Source organism: Arvicanthis niloticus, chromosome 7 (genome assembly GCF_011762505.2).
Source record: "Arvicanthis niloticus isolate mArvNil1 chromosome 7, mArvNil1.pat.X, whole genome shotgun sequence".
NCBI lineage: Eukaryota > Metazoa > Chordata > Mammalia > Rodentia > Muridae > Arvicanthis > Arvicanthis niloticus.
This window is the reverse complement of record NC_047664.1, coordinates 29,620,415-29,647,607: the sequence shown is the minus strand read 5'-3', so window position 1 is coordinate 29,647,607 and position 27,193 is coordinate 29,620,415. Positions and strand designations below refer to the sequence as shown.

The 27,193-nt window shown below is 43.4% G+C and overlaps 1 protein-coding gene across 3 annotated transcripts in view; it reads right to left on the bottom strand.

The window, feature by feature from the left end:
• Ddc (dopa decarboxylase) overlaps window positions 1-27,193 on the bottom strand; it is an 87,993-nt gene that overhangs the window by 14,204 nt on the left and 46,596 nt on the right. For all 3 annotated transcript variants that reach the window (XM_034508951.2, XM_076938111.1, XM_034508952.2), the window contains exons 7-10: window positions 18,388-18,454; window positions 11,337-11,431; window positions 7,460-7,527; window positions 668-744 (exon numbers count right to left, since the gene is read on the bottom strand). In XM_034508951.2, the coding sequence (XP_034364842.1) occupies window positions 668-744; window positions 7,460-7,527; window positions 11,337-11,431; window positions 18,388-18,454 (307 nt within the window). The remainder of the gene's footprint in view (window positions 1-667; window positions 745-7,459; window positions 7,528-11,336; window positions 11,432-18,387; window positions 18,455-27,193) is intronic.

The following is a 27,193-nucleotide window of genomic DNA, read 5'->3' as shown; positions in this document are numbered from 1 at the left end:
GGGCTTCCTGCTATGGCTTCTGAAAGGAGTCTGTGTGCCCCACCCCCCTCCCCCCACACACACTACTTCTCTCTCACTGCCTACTTGTCCTCTTCCTAGGCAGTCTGTGCAAACACTGAGCCTCCTTAACTCTCAGGTAATCAGCACCAGGCACGGAACACAGATCTCCCACCAAATGCAGAAGTGTGCATTGATGCAGCCCTACCTAAGTTTTCTCCATATTTTCTCTTCATTTCCTTTTTCTACCCAGGTTTCCTCCTTTACTTCTTTTTTTTTTTTTTTTAATTTTGCTTTCTTTATGGTATTGATGGATGTTGTGGAAATACTTTCTTAGGAAAGACACAGTCGCTATTCTACGTGTTTTCTGTCTTGGAAGACGTGTGTATACATGTACCGGGGCTGATGGCTGCAGTCCTCCTGTCCGTCCTCCCACACATCACTCAGGCTCTTGATGCCTGGTTGGGGGGAGGGGGGGCAAGGGGAGAGCCTCTGCCAGAGAAGTCTAACCCCTGCCCCCAATTCAGCACAGCATAGAAGTTTCGAGAGTAAGCCATGAGAGCACAGAGCCCCTCCAGTCCTGAGGAAGGTGCTCTGGGCTTCCTCAACATTCCAGTGTCGCCCTGAAGAAAACGCTAATCACACTGCACCCTGGAGCACATCTGCTCACCTGAGTCCTGGTGACTGTGCTTCAGATAAACCGGGTCCATATTAAAGGCACCGGTTAAGTCAGTTCTCCTCTTCACCCTGATTTGAGAGAACAAAAGATAAGGTTTGCAAACCCCAGCGGAAATAGAGATACACTAAAGAGATGTCTGTAACCTTCCCTTTGGCTATCAGACTTTTAAGAACACCGATTGGAATTTCCCCAGGAATGTCAAGCTGGGAAAAGAAAAGGCTGGAAAGCAGGGCCAGCCAGAGGGTAACTTGTCTCCCAGAAACAGGTTTCACCCAGTTCGGAGGACTTGTCAGACCACTTTTGTAGGAGACAGTGGAGCCAGGGCAGTGACGGGCTAGACCACACATTGACCAGGACTGCTTACTTATGCATATCCCTTGCTCTATTTAAACCTGATTTCCAAGTCAGGATCCAGAAAATGTGGGTGGAAGAACACTGGGCCTCTTTGTTTCTCTGCTCAATGTGGCCACACTGAGGAAACTTTTTGCTGTTGTTGTTTGTCATTATTATGTCTCTTAATTGGCATATTGAGGGTAGGTGGGCAAGCCTAGCTTGTTAGAGCTGCCAGGGCCCAGGTTCTGATCCCAAAAACTCACCTTGCAGGACAAATAGCACCATCCTGGTGTGCTAGCTTCTGTTGCTTTGCATTTCATATTTGAGATCGCATTTGTGTTTGTATTTGCCTTTGATTTCCAACAATTGGTACTGCTTCGGCGTGGCTTTCTGTGTATTGATTTTAGCCGTAATTTTTTTGTTGTTGTTGTTTTTCTGCTACTGGAGATCACATCCAGGACCTTGTTCATTCTAAGTAAGCCACATCAGCAGCCCATCACTGAGAGCCTCATTTGTATTTCTGATCATTCATGAGGCTGGCTACTTTTTGCTAAGAGGCTTTGTATCCGCCACTGCATCCAAGTGGCACACATGCAAATTGAATGAATGAATGAATGAATGAATGACTAAAAAAATTTTTTTTTAAGTATTCAAACTTAGGGTCAGGTATAGTAAGCGGCACAAGGCTTTCGTTTTATCCAGCAAGGGTATTTTACCCTAATGCCTTTTCTGAACCTGATGTGATAACTCTGTTTCTCTTTCTCTCTCTCTTTCTTTCTTTCTTTCTTTCTTTCTTTCTTTCTTTCTTTCTTTCTCTCTTTCTCTCTTTGTATAGGATACAGTTTATTCAGGGCTTGGGCAGGAGAGTTGAGAGGGCAGTAGAGAGAGAGAGAGAGGAGAGAAGAGAGAAGAGAGAGGGGCCGGCCATGAGCACATGGAGTGGTGAGAGGGGGGAGGGGAACGGGGAGAGAGGGGGAAGAGAGCAAGAGCAATAGGATAACTCTGTTTCTTTAACATGATGAATGACATTTTCTAACATTCTAACACACACACACATCTGGAATACACTCACTATTTTGTTAAACATCACTGTGTTTTACTGAAGGGGTTTTGCAGCGGAAGAGTACTTAAGCAGACAGGACTGCTGCAAAAATCATACCACGCAACAGACATCACACGAGATTTATTAGCCTGGAATTCAAACATCTAGGTTTGTGGGCTTATCCTATGCTTTTTCTTTCTGGGCTCCTCACCTTGTTTTCTGAAACTAACTTGATAACATAAGCAACATTTGCTGTTCCCTGTAAAGTCCATTTGTGATTGAATTGATAGCCTCCCCCCAACTGACCACAGAACAGCCGAAGCTGAATATTTTACGGGCCTGGTGCATGAGTTTAGGGGGTTTTCTATTTACTCTCAAATCAGGTTTGGAAAAAAGAGTTTTTGTAGGATTGTATGTGTGGTTGTGGACATTCTTGTTCATGCTCCTCTTGCTGTACAATCTCAAAGTTTCTGCAGCCAAACCCTTCTACCATCGGCTACAACTGACCAGTGTGTGCTTTATTTATTTGCCTCGTCGTCGTCTGTGGTGGGGGGGGGCTGAATCCAGGACCTTGAATGTGCTTATCGAGGAGCAATCACGGAACTACACCCCAGGCCTTCTTTTATTTTCTCTTATTCATCTTTCCTGAGATCCTTTATCTAACTAGATGGAACAACGACTGATCTCTGGCTTTGTCAATCCTCTCTGCAGCTCTGATTGTGAAAAGGGCCTGAGCTCCATATGAAGGAGTCCAAATGAACAGTAAGTTTATGAACAAAATAATGAACTCATTAAGAAACTATTTACTATGCCATAGTGATTGCCAGGTTCAGAAACTTCTATTATCTTGTCCATTTTAATATTTAAAGAAGTCAGCCAAAGTATTTATGTTACGTTATAGGCAAAACTGCTGGTGAAATCTCATTAAACAAAAGAGAGACAATTCTATTTTAAAGATTACAAAACAAAAGACAGAGCAAAGCAAAACAAACAATCAAAAACATCTCCAAACCAAACAATTTTTTTTTTAAAAATCAAGGAGCATATCTATATTTGTTTCTTGTTTTAGTTAAATCTTAAAACATACCTGTAAAAAATTAACTTGGGACTGTTGACTTGTGTCACATTTTTGCAGGGTCTGCAGGTTGGCCACCTGGAGCTTTTGTATTTACAGATCTCCAGATCTCCTGACTGCCTGCCCTTGGTTTTGCTTTATTTTGACAGGGCAGAACACATTATTGCAAGGATATGAGGGCTGCTAGCAAGAGATTTTTTTTTAATTATTATTTAGTAGATAGATGTTCGGGACTGTGCGGAAAAATCACTGAAAAAGTTCTCGGATTTCATCATCTGAGTGACTCCCTGCCACCACCTTAAAAGGCGCCATCTCCCCCTAAAGCCCTCAGCAAACACTCGAAGGGACCCGCCCCCTCCCCAACCCCCCAGCGTGCCCCACAGAACCCCTCCGTGAAGGCAGCTGGGCAGAGAAGTGCCGGATGAGGATGTTGTGTCTAGCTACTGACCTTTCGCCTTTAGGCTGTACTTTCTGGGCTAAACTTCAGGGCCTTTTGTAGTGTTCGGAGAGAAAACACAGTCAGCAACTGTTTGAGTGAAAGTTGAAGCAGAATGACTGCCTAATTTTGGCCCCTCTTCACCAAAACACAACCCCTTTCTTCAGCTTCTTCTGGGCCCATGATGAATGATCCCAGTCAGTTCCCTGAGCCCATCTCTGTGCCTGGGAGTGTCAGATACGAGCTGCTTCCTGTATCTGCTCTTAGATGGTATGCACAAAGTCCAAGATTCTTTCTCACTCTTTACTCAAGCCAGGCACTTTAAGACATCAGTCCACCAGGCCTGATAAGGATCACTCTGAACCCTTCCACAAGAGAAAAAAAAAAAATTCCTCCCCCTTCTGCCCTCAGCCCTTTCTACCTATCTCTCTATCTGTCTTTCTGAAGGAATCTTGTTTGTTGCACAAGCTGGTCTCAAACTCCAGGCCTGAAGTAAATCTCTTATCTCAACTTCCTGAGTAGTTGAGACTGTAGGTGCATACCACCACGTATTTCTGGATTAAGCCTTAAGCTCTAGCTTCCTTACCCATAAAACAGGGCAGCAATTCCTGACCCGCAGAGCTAGTCAGTGGGAGAGATAAGCCGTGAAGTGCTGCAAAAATAACAGGCATTTGCTTAGAAGGTAAAATTCTTAAGCAAAGCCCCAGCACTGCAGTAACTGTCTGGCATAAGGATGTTTGTGGTGAGCCCTTTGTAGGGACCAGAGAAAAGTAGAATTCTGTCCACGAGACTGGAGAACTCAGTTTCGTGCTGGTTCTTGGCAAAAGTCTGTTGTTGTCACCTACCCTGGCACAGCCCTTCTTCAAAAAAAGCTGTGCTGTGAGCAACTGGGAAGCTTGTGTTTTCTGAGAGCCCCATGCTTGACTAAATAAGCGGCCTAGTAGGGCTGTGTTGAACTTGAAAGTACGTGCCATGCCCAGGGCTCCTTAGCTCTAAACCGTGCTGATTATGAGAAAACATTTTGAAAATAAGCATGTGTACCAATTTTTAAATTGAGCAGCTTATTTGAAACAAACTCAAAACTATCTTCCAATCGTTTTGGAATAACCTGAAACTTTTTTGACCAACTCTGAGGTAGGCATTGTCTGTTCCACCTCAGGGCCTTCGCCCTCGCGCAAGCACACACACTTTCTCACCCCTGCCTGTTCTTTCCCTATTCAGATGTCTGGTCAAATGTCACTTCCCCAAAGGGCCTTTTCCTGACCTCCCTATCATAAATAACCTGTCAGTGAATGAAAGAGCCAATTCATGGGGTCCTGGTCGTTTTTTCCTCCTCATAGCTTCTCCTCTGTTCATTCCTCACTCAAATCTCTCTCTCCATCTCTCCCCCCAAGCCTTTCCCCGACAGCTTCCCAATCATAGACCCGAAGCCGCCATCACCTACATTTTATGTTCTGTCGCCTACTATTTTATCTAGTTTCATAGCTTGCATCTGTTATTTTTTTATTTCCTGGCACTCCACAGCTAAGACTGCTAGAGTATAAAATACTTTTTTTGTTTGTTTTAAGTTCATACTGCTCAGACTCAAATGAATTATGAATTTTCTTTTAGCTGCTATCTGAATGTTGAATCCAAACCCTGAAGTAATTAGAAGTTAGGGACTTCAAGGTTTATTAGGTCATAGTGGTGCAGCCTCAGTTAAGAGAACTACTGAATACTTCTTATAAAAGATACTAGACGACTCCCTCATACCTTCCACTGGGTGTAAACACAATAAAAAGGAATTGTGTACAAAAAAATGAACCCTAACATATATATCAAGTCTACCAAGGCCTTAATCTTAGATTTTCAACATCTAAGATTGTGAGAAATAAATTTGTTACTGCCTTAGCCTGTGGTGTCTTGTTAGAGCAACTCAAATCAACTAACACACATGTTACGGTTTGGATAAATATACCTCCAAAGGCCCAGGATGTACTTGTCTCCAACCTGCAGCAATATTTGTAGGTTGTAGAGCCTTCCAGAGAGTAGGCCTAGTTGGAAATCTGGTGTCAAGCTGTGCTCTTGAAAGTGATAATAGAAACCCAGGTCTTTCCTGCCTTTTTGGTGTTTTAGCTGGGTGTGGAGCAAATAGTTTCTCCATCATGTGTTTCCTCCGTGCTATGTGGACTCGCCATAAGCCACAAGTAATGGAATCTAATAACCATAGACTCAAGTTTCTGAAACTGTAAACCCAGATGATTTTCTTCTTTTTAAGTTGCTTCTTTTCAGTATTTCGTTATAGTAATAGAAAGTGGGATAGTGCAGAGGGTGGAGGTTCACGCTTTTGCTGGCAACTTAAGCACAATCCTCAGATTCCATGAGATGGCAGGAAACAGCTAACTTCTAAGTGTTGCCCTATGACTTCCACAAACACTCCACGGCTTTGTTTATGCCTGTACACACACACACACACACACACATGCACATACACATACCACATATACTATGCATACACTCACACCACACACACTCACACCACACACCCACACCACATATACCACACAAACACTCACACCACACACACCAAACCACACCACACACACACTACAACATACACACAGACACTCACATCACACACACCACACCACACCACACACTCACACCACACACACTACATAATACACACACACACTCACACCACACACTCACACCACACACACACTCACACCACACACACACTTACACCACACACACTACATAATACACACACCACACACACACACTCACACCACACACTCACACCACACACACACTCACACCACACACACACTCACACCACACACACTACATAATACACACACCACACACACACACTCACACCACACATACATACCACATACACACACATACACCACACAGCACATATACATACACATGACACAAATTAATAAATAAAATTAGTAAAATGTTATTAAAATTCTGGGTGAAAAGAATGTGACAGAAAAGAATTTGATTTTTCAGCAGTTAAAGGATTGCAAATAAGCTATTGAAACAATACATTGATTATTTGGTCAACTGAGGGATTTGACTACATTTGCCTAAATTGAGTGAGAGCTGTGCCCCTTCCTGTTTTAAAGTAAAATAGCATCCATTTAATTACATTATACACTGAGCAACTTTGCAAAGTAAGCATATTGAAAACATTAACCTTACATACTAACAAAATTCAAGCAAAGGCTTTCCCCTGGTCACATGAGTGATTAATCAATTTCTTACCCTGATTTATTTATTTATTTATTTATTTATTTATTTATTTAAGAAACAAGTTTCATTTGTCCCTGCATCAGTCCCAGCCATTATGTCTTAAGGTGTCATTATGTGGTACCCTACTACTTGACTTTAAAACTTATTTTTCTTATTTAGTATAGCCAAAGTGATTACTGCATTGTTTCTAAGAATTTCCAGAGGATTTTAAAGACGTGGTACTTTATTCGCAGCAAGTACTCTTAAGCTTTTAGATTGTTTAAGTCAGAGTTAGAGACTGATGATAAATCTTAGAATAAATGCACAGAAACAACAGAATTAAATATAAAAACTGAAATTCCCTGGGATTTGTTGTCTGCTCACTCGAGATAAGTCACATGGCAGGTTGCCTGTCTCCACCTGCTTGTCCCTCAAGCTAATCTGTCGAAACAATACGCTCGAGATAAAACTTTACAGGCAGAGGGAGACTGAGAAAGAATTCCAACAGTGGCTCTGAAATGGAGGTGAAGGATGGACTAAGTAATCATTAGTGCATTCTCTCCATTCTCATGTGCGCCCTGGATGTGTTCTGGCAGGTAGGCCTCCCTCTCTGCTGCCACAGAGACATGGGCCACTGCAGGTGACCAGTATCTGAACAATAGAGAAACTTACCACATGGCGGAGCAGTCAAAATTCACCAAAAGCCACTTGTGGGGATTAAAGTTAAAGGAATCTGCAAACTGTGGAGGGATAAGAAAACACAAAACAAAACAATTTAGTCTTAGCTCTTTAGGGAGAAAGCAAAACCTTGTGTATTCTAAGAACTCACATTTTAGGCTCCAGGCTCTAAGATCACACTCCCCGTGTGAGAGTTCAAAGCACTGGAAATCTAGAATATTCAGTTTATAAGTAACACGTCCAGAATATGAACACTGGGCCCACAAATACTTTATATACATCATCTCTTCGGCTTCCTGAACTATCAAATTTCTCAGAATATACATATTATCATGATGTCAGGAAAGAGAAAAATCTCATAACTAATCTAAGATGACTAGAATTTTTTTTTTTTTTTTTTTTTTTAATTTAACTGAAGGTTCTTTGGCCAGCACGACACAAGATCACAACACTTTCCATGTACCTAAGGGTTTTCCTCCTCGATTTTAAAGATGAGGTCTGAGTTTAGTGAACCCCTGACAGTTGCGAGTTTCTTGGCTGGAGGCTCACAGATAACAACTGCAGCTTTGCTGACCATGCTTTCAAGGAGAAAATAGATTTCAACTGCCAACAACAACTACAAGGCTCCTGGGTTTCAGCTGTGCACTCACAAATCCAAGAGCTTCACAAAGGCTGCTTTCTGCCATTTTCCAAATGCAGGCCTCGGGTTTCTGGGTTACTGATGAGAGGCAACGGGTCCATCTGAGTGTTGGGGATTTGGCCTCGGAGCTTAATTTAGATAGAAACAAGGCTCAGTCTAGCCCGATTTCCTAAAGGAACATTTTTCAAACTTCCCAAGGCTTTGCGGTTGCTCCTCTTTAATTCCAGGGACCCTCACTAAGGAGGTAGCAAAGCCCTAAGGGGCCCAATTGGTGTCAGTGATAGACATGGGGCCAGCCGAAGCAAACTTCCATATGGGCCCAAGCTGGAGGTGCCGATTCATTTCCTCCCAGGTTTCAGAAAAAGTAATTTTGAGAGGGAGACAGGAAATTACAGCAAGTTTCATTTGTTGATAAAAGGAAACAAAAGGTTAAAGCAGAGCATTGTTTGCTGGGGATTTTATTAGTTCCCTCCACTGGGGCTGATCTGTTTAAACTTCTTTCATTACGGTACAGTGATATTTTCCTCCCGCTGACAGAGAGGACGGGCCTTATCTGCAAGGGTCGGGCCACAGCAGGATATTGCGGCCGCTTATCTGACCACGGAGCAGCTGAGCCCTCAGCCAGGCAAGAAGAGAGTCGTACACACTAATGGAGGAAAAAATTGCAGCGAGTCCTTGTCCTTGTGAGTGCCGTGAATGGTGTCTGTTGTTGATAGGATCTGGCTGCGGTGCCCATCGCCCTGGTGGTCTGACTGTCCGGCACCCCTCTGTGAAAGGTGAAACTTTTGAGTTGTCAGTTCAGGCTGAAGAAGAGCACTAGTAGATCAGGAAACCTTAAACCGGATACCTGAACTCAGGAGCTTCCAGCGTAGGCCTGACTCCTGGAAAGGCACAGGAGAAGCGCGCCCATCTTCCCTCCACTATGCTGAAGGGCAAATGGGTTGACTGTCCCTTATCTGAAATGCTTCTTTATGTTTAAAAGTATTTATACATACAGGGTGAAGTAGATTAGCTGCAGGACCCAAACTTAAACATGAAATATGTACTCCAAGACACAGCTTGGAGGTTATTTTACTCACTTTTTTTTTTTAAATTTTTATGTATGAGGCAAAGCTTCATGGGATGGAATTTACCACTTTGGCATGATATCAGGGCTTGGGAAGTTTCAGATTTTGGAGCACATTAGATGTTGGAGTTTGGATTAGAAACGTCACACACCATCAATCATTTCCTAGATCCAAACATCCACAAAACTAGTAAGGGGTTTGGCATCACAATTGTAGAATCAGAACTTTCCATGTGTTAACACAAACTCCAGAAAAGAGTGATTTTGACCTCTTTCTACCTCCTAGGATGGATTCAAGTTTAGCACGTATGAAATATTCAATAAGGGCATATTGACTGCGTAAGAGAGTGATCGTCGTGGACATAGAAACCACAATGCTATTGGCTCATAAGCAAGAAGGGGGATTATTCTCTCCAAAGATGGGACAATTTGTATTCCATACCTTTGACAGTTGCTTTTCTGTTACTACAGTCTTATGAGAATTCAAAACAGTAATTAGAAAATTGATCGGCAGGCCTGACATGCAAGCAGAAAGAGGTTTAGGGGGAGTTTCTTTAAGCCCTAGTGAAAAATAATGAAAGCATCGAATGCATGCTCAGTTTCCTGTGCATCACACTCTTCTTAAACCCTTTAAGTGTGATTAACGCAGCCACTCCTTAGGCTAACCGCACAAAGGAGGCATCACTGGTAAATCTATGTTGTGATATGATGGAGAGTCTCTGACCTGCCCAAGGACACATGGTGATTCCAGTCTGGAAGGGTGAAGCCTGCTTGCTGCTGATCCAGCTTCCATTACAAGGTGAAGTCTCAGGAAACCTCTTCCAAGAAGAAAGCGATCCTTTTCTGGCTGAAGCACTGACTCCCCTAACTTAGTATCTCCTTTCTTGGACACACTTCTATAGGAAGCCTCTTGGGGTTCTTCAGTGCATTAATCTGCTAGTTGCCAGGTGGAAAAGCTTTCTATCCTATGAACAGCCCAACAGTAGAATTCTGCCCAAGTCTGGAAAGATGGACCGCAGGGCCCATCTGGGTTAAGTCTGTTAAGCCTGCGATGGTTTATGCTCTGTAGCTCTGGGGAGAGTAGAGTCCTGGCTAACTCTTTTGAGTTACTTCTCAAGAGTTTCATTTGGGATAACAGGATACATTTTGCAATTTTCAGAAGAGTTCATGGGACATTTAAAATGCCTCGGTGACTTTCTGTGGAATATTGGCCACTGTGACTGGCCATCTTACTCAGGTATACGAGAAGAACGTAAACAACTCATTGAGCCAGATTGTAGGGGATTGCAGGTTGACATTTTAAATTATTGCTTGACTGGAATGCATAGCAATTTTATTTTACTCATAAATATTTTTCCATAGCTTTATATGTATAAGTCTAACCTATGATGCACAGCTCTGCCCAGGATTTGTAGCAACTGGAAAATAGCTGTCTGCCTCAGGAGTGCTTCAAAAGTCAAGCTGCCTGACTGGAAAGTCCTCAGCCCCTGTCCTGAGGTACTGTATTTATTAAATACATTAAGTATTTCATTTTTTAAAAATTACGTGTATGGGGGGCACAGTCTATGTACATGTTTGGAGTCCAGCGGTGCACAGGCCAGAGGCATCTAGTCTCCTAGAGTTGCAGTTATGTGAGTAGACTCTAGAAATCAAACTCGGGTCCTCTACAAGAACAGTATACACGTTTATTTCCTGGTTAATTTCTCCAGCTTCCTGTGGAGGGTTAACTTCTAATAACCATTGCAACTGGCTAGAAAGTAGTTTGCTGAAATAAACCAAAACAATGAGTTGGAGTGTCCAATTCTTTTTTTGTTGTTTTGTTTTGTTTTGTTTTGTTTTTGTTTGTTTTGTTGTTGTTGTTGTTGTTTTGTTTTTCGAGACAGGGTTTCTCTGTGTAGCCCTGGCTGTCCTGGAACTCACTCTGTAGACCAGGCTGGCCTCAAACTCAGAAATCTGCTGCCTCTGCCTCTGCCTCCCAAGTGCTGGGATTAAAGGCTTGCCACCACCACCCGGCAAGTGTCCAATTCTTACAAAAAAAAAGATTTCACTGATGACCTTAGGATAGCAGGGTTGCTCAGTGGTAGACCACTTGCCAGATACACAGGAGGCCAGTAGGCTTGATTCCCAGTGCAAAAACAAAAGACCTCACTGAACAGCTTACTCACCTCCACACCATTCAGAAGATGCCGGAACTCAGGACAGATAAAGGCACTGCCCGCGTACGCAGCATCAATGTGCAGCCATATGCCCTCCTGGTTACCTAGTATCAGAAGCAAAAGGTGAGTTCTTCCCTGGACACACCCTACCCTGTGTGTCTAGCGTACCCCTTACATATAGCATATCAATAGTACTTGTGGAACAATTAGCTGGATCTCCAAAAGACCCTCCCATCAGGAGGTTTTAAAACTTAGGACAGAGGAGCCAGCTGCTGGCCAAGACATCAGCTGCCCAGAGAGCACTTAGAAAGTGGGGGAAACACAAGCAACCACTGAGCAGAGCATAGTGCTGAGGCCAGCACAGCCCCCCTACTGTGCTGACCTACACTCCATTTTCCATCTTCCTCATTCCACACACCTTGGGTGCACTCCCTCATTGTTTTTGCTAACCCCTTCTCAAGTAGTCCTTTCAGAAACAGCCTTACAGAAAGTAGGACACATAACCCATACTCTGATGGTCTTGGTGGTCAATTTGACCAGATTTGGGAATCACTCAAAAAGGCAAAGCTCCTGGCATGTGTGTGAGGACATTTCTAGGGAGGGTTAATTGAGGATAGCAGACCCACACTGATAGAGGGTGGCGCCTTCCAGTGCAGTAGGTTACATAGAAAGAGGTCCTAGGAAAGACCCGCTGTCACCTCCCTGCCTCAGATACTATCTCCCAATCAGCTGCATTTATTGTTGGTGCTGTTCTCTGTTGGCATCTCACTCCAGCTTCCTCAGCCCTACATGATAGACTCAATACCAGAAACTTTTCAGTTATCTACAGGTTTTCAGTAGTAGATTGGGCCTCTGGAGCTTCCATTTCCTGGACCAAGCAGCAACTGAGTTTCTTGTGTCTCTACATAGAAGCAGCCTTTGCAGACAATCTAATACATCCCATTTTTATAACATATGTGTGTATAGATGTGTGTATAGGATAGACATGCATACATTTGATTGATTTTGTTCCTCTGGAGAACCCTGCAAATACCTACAATAATATTGCCCTGCCTCTTCCATGTCCACCAAAACTTAAGTAATTTATCTTAAACTATCCTTGGCTCCTGTCATAACTGACTTAAGTTTCCTGACTGAATTCTGCCGCTTTTCCTCTCACTATGCTAAAATACCTTAACAAAGGCAACTTAAAGGAGAGTGGGTTTACTTGGCCCAAGGTTCAAGATAGAGGAGTTCTGACAATGGGAGCTTAAAGCAGGTCATCCTGTTCAATCTATGACCAAGAAGCAGAAAATGACAACTATTTGCCCTCAGCTAGCTTTCTACTAATGAAGTACAGGACTCTAACCCAGAGAATTGTGTTACCACTTTTAGGGTGAGATTTCCACCTCAATTAACTTAATCCAGATAATCCTCTAAAGGTCTGGCCAGCAGCTAATCTAATCTAAATTAGGGTACTGGTGTGCCTGGTGTGTCTCCTACAAGAGTCCAGATCCTATCAAGTTGACAATCATCACTAACCTTCTCTCCCACCACACAGAAGAGCCTTAAAGATAGAGTGCTCACATTCTTTGGGGATGAGAAAGCCTCCTCAGCAAGCATATATGTGCTCTTAGTCACGTAGCCCAAGCTTTAGTCTGAAGGTAAGGTTGGTTGAGTATACATTAGACAGTACTCGTACTTTGCCTATTTGTCACTTAGAAGTTAATGAAACATTATTAATTTTCGAACGGGGCATTAAAGGCACACACCTTTAATCCCAGCACTTAGAAGGCAGAGGCAGCTGGGTTTCCATGAGTTTGAGGCCAGCCCGGTCTAAAAAGCAAGTTCCAGGATAGCCATGGCTGTCACAAATAAAAGAACCGTGTCTCAAAAAAAAAAAAAAAAAAAAAAAAAAAAAAAAAGGATTAACTTTCACATGTGGTGTAGCAATATATAAATTGAAATAAATATTCCATGCCAGGGGGAGGCCTCTTAAGACTCAGGAAGTAAACAAACTCACAGGTCTCTGGTAGTTCCTGAAATTTACAAAATTTATAAAACGGGCATTCCACCCCACCCAGACTCCCAAAGTTATATTATTAATAATGGCCACTTAGGAAAGGAGACTGGCCAGAAGAGCTGCCTACAGGTTATCCTGGGAGCCCCAGGGTGCAGCTTCTGTGAGATAGCAGTTAAGCTGGGGTTGCCTTTTCAGTAATGGAGCTGCTCCTGAGTAATCCACGTTCCTTTGAGCAACTTCTCACCCAAACACCTGTAAATAACCCCAATACAGTCAATGTTTCATTACGTAGGATGTTTGTGGAATTGTTAATTTGGATCTTTAATTAGTTTCTTGTCTGAGGTGAGTAATGCTTTTTTGTGTCTTATCTAGGAAAAACACACCATGAGAAACAGCTGAAGCACCAAATAGAGTCACGAGGCAGTTAAGATACAAAGGCTGAGGCTACAGAGAGGATAGCAGGCAGCCATCTCTGCACAGGTGAAGAGCCTGCTGTCCTTGTATTCATACAGAATGATGGATCCACCCCTGATTTTTCCATACATGATGGTCATTAATGGGTGTGCTTTGAGGAAAACTGAGTTATCGTGAATTCTGCTGATGAAAGACGTAAGATACAATCCAACGCTTTGATTCAGTTATTCTTCAAATTAAGACTCTTGGTAAATCAAGGTCGTATGAATTATAAACTGTGGATACCATTGTGCTAGGACATCACCAAAATCTAAGGTACAAGAAGAAACCCAAGTAATCTGAAGCAAGGGTGGAGGTGTCAGTCTCACCAAGTGCTCACATGCCCCCCTCCCCAGTTTGGTGCAGCAAGAGACACAACCTTGGGATAACACAAGACTCTCCCGGAGGAGCAACATGACAGTGATGGATGGCCATCACAGCCATTACTTAGATTAACCGTGAGGCCGGCAGAACTTTATACTCCTTTGTAAGACAAGACACATTGTAATTTGAATGTCTGTTAAATCCTAGCCTCCAGGGTGAGGGCATTGCCTTTAGGAAATGAGCAGATCATCATGGTGGAATTCTGAGACACCAGAGAGACTGCTTCCATCCTCTATCATGTGATCATACATAGAAAGTGCCACCCATTAGCCAGTTCTCTCCAGGTATCAAATCAACTGGTACCTTGCTCCTGCCTTTTCACCACCAGAAGTATAAATAGTGAATTCCTGTTGTTTACAAACCCTGGGGTCTGTGGTGTTGTGTGGAGCATCCCAAACAAACTAGAACAAGATGATGTCATGTTTTCCATGGGTGCTGCTTTAATCCCACATAGACCTCTATTTATATAGAATTTGCTTGTTTGGCTGAGGCCCTCTGACATAGTTCCATAGATGCCATTGTTTGCGTTCAGTTCAGGATACCGGGTAAAGCAGTGAGACAAAACAAGATGGAGTCTTCATGTGTCAACCATCATACTTTGGCACGGGAAAGGTAGGGTCTAGGAGGCCATTTAGGCTTCTCTTTCTCTCACACCTTTCTGTTGCTCCTCCTATATCCTCCACCCTTGAGAGAAGGGCATGCTGAATAAGTCAATAAAGCCTTGAAAAGAAAACGGGCCATCCAACTGCACCTCTAAGTGTCTCAGAGCTTGTTTTGTAGCACCCAGATGAGAGACAGTTCACCTTGAATCCCAACAACTAAGTGGGGAACGGCTAAGGCACTCTAGAATGCTTTACCCATAAGCCTGGTTTAGTAGGTTGGAAAATAGTCTATACTGAGGAATCAAGTTTATTTGTAAAATCTCACCTCTACTCTGGTTTCTGAGAGATGACCTATAGACTTCCTTTTTGCTTGGGGCCTTGGCCCCAGACAGTCTGATGCCATGAGTTGTGATGAGGACAATGGGCAATTTTGACTTCTGTAGGAGTTGATCTATAAAGGTTATTAGTTGGGATTCCAAGAGAGTCTGAGTAGGACCAAATCCACACAAAAACTAACAGCAAAAGGTTAGGGAACCTTGCCTGCTAAAGAAATGTCATTATTCAGTGCACATGGTTATACATTATATAGGTAGAACACTTCATACCCTTATGAGTTCACCAGAAGCCCCATGTGCTCACACTTCAAGATTATCCTGTGTGTCTCCTCAGCTGATTTTAATCCCTAATCTTTAACCATCCCTGTGAGGTAGTTCTCAGTAAATTTAGAGTCTTTAGCGGTTTGTGGGCTCTAAAGGAATTTGAAGGGTCCTCAGGTTGTAGCCTAATGTCTAAACAAGGGTACTCAGTCACAAAGACTGCCTTGTGGAGATTGTCTTCTTCAACGTGGATCAACCCCAAACTCCAACAAGAAACAACTCACAAATGTTCCTTAAAAGCTTCTCTATGGGCTTCTCCTGGTCCTAAAGGGAAAGGAGATGGTATTGGCAACGCCTCTGTGTTCTGCATCTTATATGATTGGCTGATACCAGCCCCATCATCCAGGTTCTCCAGCACACGTACACATGTAGACATGATGTGGAGGTAACATGAACACACAACAGCCAGATATAGGGAGTTACAGATGTCAGGCACATTATCACTGAGACCATACCACCTTTGGCTTCCGAAGCCACTGGCCTCCTATTGCTACTACAACCTATTTTCTAAGAGGCAGCCTCAATATGCAGAAGCCAGGCCAGGCTGACCATGGCAGCACAACTGCTTTACAGCCCCTCTGGCCCTTGGGATAAAGCTGCGGCAGGCTATAGTATACCCATCCCCTCCCAATTCCCCTTCCTTGGTGTCCCCATGTATGATCCTAAGGCTGCCACCTATCCATCTGTTATAACTTACCCTCTCCTTAATGCCTCCCTCCCAGCAAACAAAAGGTGTTGGTTTAGAGACAGTGTGTTACAAAGGCTTAACTATAAGACACTACCACCAGTTAATCATATAGCCCTCGTGTACGAACACTGGCCATGCATGAAAGGGTTAGGTGTTGGCCTGTCAGCACCCCCCAACATTGTCTCAAGAGCAATCTCTGGGTTTGAACTCAAACTGCAAAGCTCATAGCAGGCTCTGCCCACAGCACCCAAACTGCCTGACAGAGGGAGCTGCAGGACAGACAGCAGGGCAGAGCCGAGCTCATCCAGCACTGTGAGCATTAATGGCAGGGGCCACCTGCTGGCTGTCATCTTCCTGCTCCTGTGGGGAGCCAGATTGAGTTCAGGGATAGCAGCCGTGTAGTCTCTATCTGGCAGAAGACTTCAGTGCTTTAAATCCGATAGCCCTGGGGAATGACATCAGCCGGCTGTTGGCCAGGACATTCAGTCCTTGGCCTGACATCTGAGTCAGAGGACTTCGACTTGCTTGGCTGAGCTTGTGAAGGTCTGCAGCTAACGAGGCCCACAGTACAGCCATAGCTGTGGATGGCCAGCTAGTTCAGTGTGTTCTCAGCCTGCTGTGTGTGGCTGTCTTTAGCCAGTAATAATCACAGCTGTGCCATAGCTCATAACAGGTGGAGCCAAATCCTGAGTGAATGGCAGGGTTGTGTCCACCGCACTTCTCACGGTTGGTGATTAGCCTCACGGTTCTGGCAGTACAAGCATGTACTACACGCAGCCCATGCCTTTCGTACAGCCTATTGTCTGCAAGAACTCCCCTGAGCTGCACTCTGAAGGAAATACTGTTTTACCGTTATGAGAACTGGTTTTCTTTCCAATTTTTAGATAGGGGAAAATGAGGGTCAGAATTTAAGACATGCAGCTGTAAGCTATAAGCTTCTCTGCCGCTTAAGGTCATGGCCAGCCCCCACCTCCACCATTGTCTCCTTCTGGCAGGGAACAATGACCCAAGGGAGAAGAACCCATTCCTGAGAAGAGACTACAAGTAAATCAGGGGTTAGGAGAGGTGGGAAACGTGCTTGGCCCAAACGGAGTGACAATGAAACTAAATGCCAAGCAGGTGGCGTGATGTCTGGCACAAGTTGGAGGGCTGAGGTCAGAGAGCTTGCTAGGGACAGCTCCACCCGAGCCTTCACATCCCTGAGGAACAGAGAAGGGTGAGTTTTCATGGGCTGATATATCCGTGGTGCCTTAGAAACAGTTCCAAGGCCTGCTGAGTTCCCAGAGCTCACATCAAAGGTGAAACTTTAGAAACACAGGCATTAATTCATTTTGCAGCTAACACAGAATTCTAGTCTCCATGAGAAAGACAAAATGTCCTGATTGAGGGAGGAAGGAGGCAAGCACGAGGCCAGGAAATTATCTGAAGTGGAGTATTCTTTGTAGAAGTTTAGCTTAAAAACATTGATTTGCTAAATCAATACTCACGGCTGTGTGCTCCTTACTGATGGGCATGTCTGAGAAATTTATCACTCCACAAGGCAGTCAGCGGGGAAAGCACTGTAGAGCTTTGCTTGTACACACCTCAGAAGTAACACATGGCCTTCTAACTGTTGTTTACCCTTGCTGAAAATGTCACACAGCACAGCATGACATAATAAATTATGTCCGTCTGTCTATCCCTTGTTTCTTTTGAGACAGGGTTTCTCTGTGTAGCTGTGGCTGTCCTGGAACTCACTCTATAGACCAGACTAACTTCGAACTCAGAGATCTGCCTGCCTCTGCCTTTAAAGTGCTGGGATTAAAGGCATATGCCATTTTCTGGCTTACAATAATTTATTTTCTTTTTTAAAAAAAGATACTTTAAAATGGATGTGACTAAAGACTGGATTCAAGCACAAACAGTTCATGCTGTGTGTATGTCATGCACACACAGGACCTTCAAGTGGGGGTAGTTGCTCAAATGTTGAAGAGCTTAGTTTTCTTAATATGGCCACCATATCCTAAGCATTATATTAGCACGAAGTGCTTAAACACTTTCTCCTTTTCATAGTATACTGGTGTTGTTAGGCTTAGTCGTTGTTTAGTTAGCTGGAACTCTGAGTTTGTGGAATTTAAGCCAACAGGGTTACATCATTGTAAATATAAGACGAGACATGCAAATCATGATGATTAGAATTATTGATGACGAGTACCTTTCAAAGTGAAACGTCGGACAAATTCCCCACTCCGTGTCAAGAATACTTTTCAAAAAAGAAACTGAATTAGATACTTACAGATGGGGCCCACTTCTAGGAGGTTGTCAAAAGAGCAGCAAGACGTGGTTCCCAGCGTAACAACCACCTAGAAGGTAAAAAATAAACAGGTCTTTATCTCCCATGTTGCTGTTGTTGTAACTCAGCCAGTGGCTAGCCCAGGGACAATGCTAGTGAATATTTACATGGAGATGGAAACCCATGAATGTGTGCTTAGTCTTGATTAAGTACCATAGGGGATAAAGAGAACAAACCTAGGAACAGAAGTCTGGGGACTTGCAGGCTGGGGAGATGGCTCACTGGATCAGAATGCTTTCTGTGAAATCCAAAAGACCTGAGTTCATACCCCCCCCCCCAGGTCCTACATAAACCTAGGTGTGGCCTCACAAGCTTGTAACCCCAGCACTGGAGGGGCAGACACCAGTGGATACTGGGGACTTTCGGGTCAATTGGCTTAGCCAAAACAATGAACTTCAGGTTCAGTGATAGACTCTGCCTTAAAAGAGTAATAGAAAGGCCGACGGATGACTTAGCCATTAAGAACACTTACTACTCTTATAGAAGACCCAGGTTTGGTTCCCAGAGCTCACATGGCTGCTCATAACTGTCAGTAACTCCAGTTTCAGGGGATCCAATGCTTCCTTCTCATCTCCGTGGGTACCAGGCACACACACGGCACACATACATAAATACAAGCAAAACACTCATACCCATAATATGTGTGTTTGTATGTGTGTGATTTTTTTTTTTAAATATTATGGTAGAGAACACAATACAGACACCAATGTCTTCCTGTGGCCTACACACACACACACACACACATAGATATGCTATGAACATGCACATATGGGTATATACTACATTCATAACACACACACACACACACACACACACACACTGCCATGCAGCAATATTTTTTTTTTTTTAAATAAAACTATCCACTTTGGAGGGATGCTCCTTAAGACACAGGAAGTTCTAAGGGGAAGTCAAACATTTCATCCTGCAGACAAGCTCTTTAAGCTCAGGAAGTAAACAACTCAATTGCTTCAGGAAGTCCTTAAAACTAGCCAGAGTCAGTAGGCTCCTCCATCCCCAGGCATATATAAACAGAAAGAACTTCTAAGAGAACTCTCAAGCAAGATGAGCTGCCTGGAAGAGAGAGGCTCAGACCAACGGAACTACCTGAAGAGGACACTCCAGCCTGTTGCTTTGCCTATGCTCCAGGATTCCAGCTGTCATTTAAGCTGGAGGAGGCTTTGGTGATACAGTTGCCTTGAGTCATTTCTGTTCCTGTAAGCACGCCCTTACCCATCCTCTTGTAAGTAGTATACTTACTCAGTAAAACTCATTGGCTCACTATTTTGGACTTTTTGTTGTTGTTGTTGTTGTTGTTGTTGTTGTTGTTGTGTGTGTGTGTGTGTGTTTGAGACAGGGTTTCTCTGTATAGCCTTGTCTGACCTGGAACTCACTCTGTAGACCAGGATGGCCTCGAACTCAGCAATCTGCCTGCCTCTGCCTCCCAAGTGCTGGGATTAAAGGTGTGCGCCACCACCACCCAGCTATTTTGGACTTTGATGGTGTTCTTGCTTTGATGTGTCATGAGTTTCCAGTCTGGGGTGAGTAGATGTTTGTTACAGTCTCCCCAGAAATAGTTACACACATACACATACCATAAATATACACAAATCTGAGCTCTGAGCTGTGAGGCTAGGAACTACTGGTTTTCATAGATGGTCACCCACACTTGACTTACAAAAAGGTTTTCAATGTATGGTGCTTTGGGTCAAAAAGAGGAAATTCAGTCACATGAATACTTATTCCTATACACTGCTTTATCAGTTGTATCTGTTGGTGCATAGAATAATGAATTTAGACATTTCCCCTCTAGTTTGGTAATGGTGATGGTGGTAGTGATGGTGGTGGTGGTGGTGGTGGTGTGTAAAACACAGAGCAAGCATACCACAGAGGACACATACTGAGGCCACATAGGATGTGTGGAGGTTTGAGTAGAACGGTTCTTGTAGAGCCACAGCTAGGGTCAGTGAAGACACACCAGAACATTGTTCAGGAGCATGCTTCAATGTCCTTACTCTGTGATTCTTCTTGTCCAGAATGGCATTCCTCCCAGAGATTTGCTTCAGCCTTCAAAGGGTCTCTGAGAAAGTTCTACTGGTGCTGGCAGTGATGCTAACTGGTGTGCTGAGAGAGCATGGGGTACTGTGGGTCTTGCAATGGGAAATAGGACCTAGAATCCATCCTCTCAGTGCCTTGTGGTGATGTTGGCCATGTTGGTTGTTCACGTGACTGTCTCTCCCTCCAAGACCCATAATGTTTTTGAAACTGAGTCTTTATGCTGGTGGGAATTTGTACTTTGCTGGACATGGAGCTGTTGCTGAAATGTATTTGCTGAACTGACACTCACTTGGTGATTAGAAAAAAAAAATCTTGTTTATGAAAACCAAGGGTCAGTCTGATTAGTATGGATCATGCTGTTGGAATAGTGAACTTTCTCCTCAGGCTTAAAGGAAACATGCAATTTCACGTACCCTTGTGTCAAGTGCATGTCAAATGTCAAGGGTGCATGATTGTTCAAGTCTCCCCAGAAGTAGTGTTACACAATACTCTTTGAACAATGTTTTCACCCTTGCATCAAGTCCCCCTCTTCAATAATGTTGACTACACTGCAGGACTCAACTTCATACATGGTTATCCCCAAGGCCTTTCTGGTTTTCTTTTACAGATGACCATCTATGGTTTGCCCTGAAAGCCAAACCTACCTCCTAATGAGATAATAGCTCTTTTTCCAGGTAACCTGGCATCTGTGGGTATCTTACCTTGCTGCCAGAGTCCTGCTGTTTACCTAGAAGCCTGTGTTTGTGGGAGGTGCTTGGTACTGTGTCTCATAGGCAGTGCCTTTACCAGCGACCTGAGTTTTTCTATAATCAGTTAGAGGAAATGGTGGCAAAGCAAGCACTGGCAGGGCTCTGACAGGTTCTCTGTGATCCCCACCTATGTCCATTAAGGTCTTCGCCTCACAGAGCTGTCCTCAGACTCTAAGGTCTTCGCCTCACAGAGCTGTCCTCAGACTCAGCAGAGGCAAACATTTAAATGCAGGTGGGGTTGGACAGATGGCTCAGTGGTTAAGAGCACTGGCTGTTCTTCAAGAGGACCCAGATTCAATCCCCAGGACCCATATGGAAGCTTACAACAGTCTATAACTCCAGATCCAGAGGATCTGACACCCTTATACAGATATGCCTGCAGGAAAAACCACTAATGCCAATAAAAAATAAGTAAAGTATCAGGTGATGGTGTATGTCTTTAATCCTAGCACACTGGGGAGGCAGAGGCAGGTAGATTTTTGTGATTTCAGGCCACTCTGGTGTACAGACAGTTCTGGGACAGCCAGAGCTACACAGAGAAAGCTCCCCCAACCCTCTCTTAGTTAGTAAATAAATAAATAAATAAATAAATAAATAAATAAATGCAGGTTTTGTGATTGTGCAGATATGGTTACTCAGCAGATCACAAAGTCATCCACTGAAGACAGGTTGTCATCCCTATTCACAGGATTCAAGAAGACCATGTCATGCCATCAGGTACCATGGGAGCCCTAAGAAGAAGCTGTAGGACCTGCCAAAGATAAGTACACAACTGTGAGCAAGAGCCTTGTTCTTGGTGCTCATGGGAAGTTACAGGCAAGGCAAAGAGACTGCTTTAGCTAATTTTAGTGGCTTAGACTGACTGTAATAATTTGGTTCCTGGCTGGTTCAGAGTGAATATGATAGGGAGACAACCCCCCCTGACAGGAGAACCTCAAAGAGGCATATGAGTGGTAGATTTTCCACTCAGTCTTGATTCAGAAGAGATAAGCCCTCTTGAGACATCATCATCAAAAAATGTCAAAACATATAAAAGTAGACAATGAGGTCCAGGAGAGGTGACATGGTGACATGGGCCTGTTCTTCTTGCTCTCAGGAGTGAAGGTAGCAGAACCTCAGATTTGAATTATGTCAGTTTAGACTATGTAGGAAGAACATCTCAAGGCATCCAACAAGGCTAAGCACATAAAGCTTCTTGCCACCAGCCTGATGACCTGGGGTTGATTTCCTGGGCACAATAAATAAATGCAATATATTTTCAAAAAAAGAGAAGACCCTGACTCAAAAGAACAAAAAACCAAATGTGTGTGTGTGTGTGTGTGTGTGTGTGTGTGTGTGTGTGTGTGTGTGTGTAAGAGAGAGAGAGGGTGAGAGACAGAGAGAGACAGAATATAAAAGTCTTAGGTATGAAGCTTAGTGTATTACCTTGGGAGACATACGAAGGTAATACTGGTACCAGAGGTCCTGGTGGGCTTCTGGGCTCTCAGGCTCCAAACCTTCCTGGAGTCTCAGAGTCCCCTACATCTTGGCCCAGTTTCTTCACTCTATGTACTCTACACTTTCCATAATTGCCTCATTCGCACAAGATGAGTCACACCATGGGCCTCAGGGCCTTGGTGATTTTTCTCTGGTATCTGTAATTTCATCCTGATATTTAACTGAATATTAAAATGCTTTGCTTTAGGTACCTGGCGAACTTGGTTCATTCATCATCTGTCTCTTAAAATCCTTTGTCTGTGTGATTTGGGGTAAAATTCTGCGGTCTCAGTAAAAACAGATTGGCTTGAGATATTAATACTGAATTATTTTCTCCATTTTGTGTCTCTTAGAAATGATATATCTGCAGTGCAGCAATTGCTTCCCTCCATCTCATTTTCTCCTCTAAACACTAATTGGCCTAAAAACAACAATTTCTGCTGTTAAATTCATACATGTTAAACATTTGCTTGTTAAAATCGGCTGTTATCTATTACTGGGCGCACAGAGTTTAGGGGAGGATTTCTGCCAAATATGATTACTGCTTATCGCCTGAGATGAGCTTGTGGTCAAACATAAACGTTCATTCTTAAATTCACAGGCAATTATTGATTTCTTTGTAATGAGCTTGAAACAACTGTGCATAAACAATAGCTTTCTGCCTCATTCTTCAAGGAGCCTTGATGGAAAATAAAAAATGAGTGGCTGCTTTGAGTGCTTTGTTGGTATAGGGTTATTTGCTGACGGCTTCTGGGGAACTCATCACAATGACCTTAGATAGGCTCACACTCCCTGCTTCATATTTAACTTAAGGAAGGTACCAGAGTAGGTAAATTGTCCAAGAGCCTATGGGCAGGGACAGATTAACAGTGATACCAATAGCTACACCTTTGGAGGACAGAGTCCTGAGTGCTTGCCAGAGACCCCAGTCCTTTCTAGCTGTGGAACAGTGCTGTGGGCAGGCAGGAGGGAAGATGGTGAAGGGGGTTGCACGGGCAGTGTTCTAATGGCTTGTCCACGTGCCGTGGAGCTACAAGTCAGCTTGTCCTAATTCTCAGAAGCCATATTAAAGCTAGCACCTGCTCTGCTCCAGGCTCTGATTACCCCGGCTCAGCATCACTCAGTGCCACTAACCTGATTTCAGTGTGCTCTGCAGAGCCCTAATCACATTTGTGCAGCAGGAGGGGGCAGGAGCCCAAGCAAGCCTCTATCTTGAGAGCCTGCGGCCTTCCTGCTGGTGACAGAGCCCGTGTGACCTCCTCCCCTGCTGTCCGAACCCCACAGGCCCTTTCTCTTCACATATATGCCTCCCAGGCATTGCCCTTTGTTGATGTTATTAAGTTGGCTTATTGGAGAAGCCAAATAGCATGAAGAAAACAGAAAGATAGAAACTTTATTATAAAACTCAAGCTAGTCCCTGAAAGGACAGAGTCAGCTTTCTTGGTCAAACTCTGCCAAATATGCCTCTTATTCTTGGGAATGGGTCTCAGCTCGGGAAGCCTGAAATTCTTGAGGTATACTGAAGGCTACACACCCTTATCCCCAGGAGGGCACATGTGGCCATTACACATGCACACACCAAATACTTATGACCACTAAGGAGCATTAGAAAACTAAGACAAGGCCTAGCTACTTCCCCTTCCCCGTCTGGGGCAGGAGGGTGTATCCCAGTTAAATAGCCCCAAGCTGCACGTTGAAATAACAAACCATTTGTACTGTTCCAGAAAGGCTGTGCTTTTTCACACTGACAAATGTTATCAGTCCTTATTCCCTAAGCAAAAATCGCAAGGCACCATGAGTCTCTGCATGTCCAACCTCTAGTATAGAGTTGCTTAGCAACAGGCATTATTGATCCTCTTGAAAGCTGATTGCATCTTCTACTCTCATCTGTAGTTATCCTGAAATGCTGCAAAGACTAGGCATATCTGTATCTTTACCACAAGAAACCATTCCAAGAGGAAATAAATGGTAACTGGTCAGATATGCTCAGAGTTGGTACAAGGTACACTGAGATACAAACATTTGGTAAACGTATGAATGCATGAATGAACTGTGACCCTTCCCTTTATGCCAGTGCCTCGGACTGGTGATATTTGTGGTTTCTGTCTGCAAAACAGCAACAGTATCCTCTAATATATTTTTTTGCAATTTGGGTCTGTAAAGCAGAATTCAAAAAATGGAATAGTGTTTCTCTCTCCCCTCCTGCATAAATACAGGACTTTATTTGAATGAGTTGTGCAGTGTTCACTTAATGTTCCTGCGTTTCCCCTCAGCCAATTTCTTCAGTTGAGCACATGAATACAGTTGACCCTCTGTATCTGAGGTTTGATTTTAGGTTGGGTTCCAACAACCTCAAATCAAAATACTAGGAAAAATTCAGTCTCCACAAGATAGAACCCACTTTTGACACTGCTTGGGTGGCCAAGAATCCGAGACCACAGACTTAGGGGAAAACTGAACACTACTGTTCTGCTCTAGGAATGGAGCAATAAAACGACTCCTAATGACATCCTGCTATACTCATAGATCACTGTCTTGCTCCACCATCATTAGAGAAGCCTCCTCCTGTAGTAGACGAGAACTAATGCACAGACCCATAATGGGACAGTGTGAGGAGAGCGAGAGACTGCTCAGTCCTAAAACGGAGGTATTCATCAAACTCCTGCCCTCAGGGCTCAGGGAACTATATGGAAGAGGAGGCAGAAAGATTGTAGGAGCCAGGGGGGTTGAAGGATACCAAAGAAGCAGTGTCTTCCAGACAAAACAGGACTGATACACACATGAACTGACCGAGACCGCAGCAGCACGTACAGGGCCTGCACAGATCCAAACCAGACAAGATGCCAGAACTGAGATGGAGAAGTGGCTTCCATCTCTGGCCAAACATCTATCTCCACTTAAAAATTGCTTGCAAAGGAAAAAAATCAGTTTCTCCAAAGAAGTCTCACTGAGTATATGAAACACACTTCAGGGCAGGCCCCGTACCTAACAGCAGATGGCAAATAAAAATGAACTCAAAGGTATTTTTGGATATTATTTTGTTTGTCTCCTATTGCTTTGTTTGAACATAAAAAAAAAAAAAAAAAAAGCCTTTCTGGTCTTTTGTTTGTATGTTAAGGCTTCTGAGTTTGTGTTTTTAAGGTAGGGGTGTGTGTAGTGTGTATAGTATGTGTGTGAGTGTGTGTGTGGTCTGTGTGTGAGTGTGAGTGTATGTGTATGCATTTTGGGGATCTTTGTTTTTCTTTCCTTTCTTTCCTTTTGGTTTGGGGATCTTTGTTTTTCTTTTCTTTCTTTCTTTTTGGTTTTGGTTTGGTTTGGTTTTTGTTTTTTGGGGGGTTTTTTGAGTTTTTTTTATTTTTATTTTTATTTTTATTTTTATTTTTATTTTTATTTTTTTGTCTCTTAATGCTTTGTTTGGACTTACTTTTTTAAAGCCTTACTGATCTTTTGCTTGTATATTATGGCTTCTGATTTTGTGTTTTTAAGGTAGGTGTGTATGGTATGTGTGTGTGTTCTGAGTCTGTGTGTATATGGGTGTGTTCTGAGTCTGTGTGTATATGGGTGTGTTTTAAGTCTGTGTGTGCACATGTATGTATGCATTTCTTGTGGTCTTTCTTTCTTCCTTTCTTATTTGTTAGTTTGTTCATTTCATTTTATTCTTGTTTGTCTTTTTTTATTTGCCTGTTTGTTTTTTTTAAGAGACAGAAAAAAAAAAAAAGAATGTGTGGAATTGGCAGGGTGGAGTGGTGGGGAGGATTTGGGAGGAGAGGAGAGACGGGGAGCTGTGATTCGAATATATCATATGAAAATAACTATTTTCAATTAAAAGTGAAAAATTTTAAATATTAGGGGGAAATCCCAGAAAGTTCCAATGAAGCCACTTTAATCTGCTGGGCATGGAGTGCCATGTGCTGAACTCTTTAATAAAATGATGTGGGCATTGCTTTAGACATTAGAAATACTTAAAATATGTAAGAAGGTACCGAGGTTCTATGCAGATACCATGGCTTTCATCTAAGGCTCGAGCATCCACAGGCATCCTGGAAACAATATCCTGTGCATAGTGAGAACCAACTGTACTCACAAACCTCTCATTTCTGCACAGTTTCCACAAGCCCAATGTATATATTGAATGTAAACATTTCATTACAAAAAAAAATTAAACTGAACACAGTAATGCAGGAAACTTGAGAGGGTGCTGGTTAGTTTTTTGTCAACTTGACACAAGTGAGCGTCCTATGGGAATAGGGAACCTCAACTGAGAAAATGCTTCCATCAAATTGGCCTGTAAGCAAGTCTGTGGGGGCATTTTCTTGATTAATGTGTGATGTGAGAGGGCTACGCTCACTGTGGGAAACACTACCTCTGGGCAGATGGTCTGGATTGTTTAAGAAAATTGAGCAAACCAGGAGAGCGAGCCAGGAAAGAGGACTGCTCTGTGGCCTTTGCTTTATTCCCTGCCTCCAAGT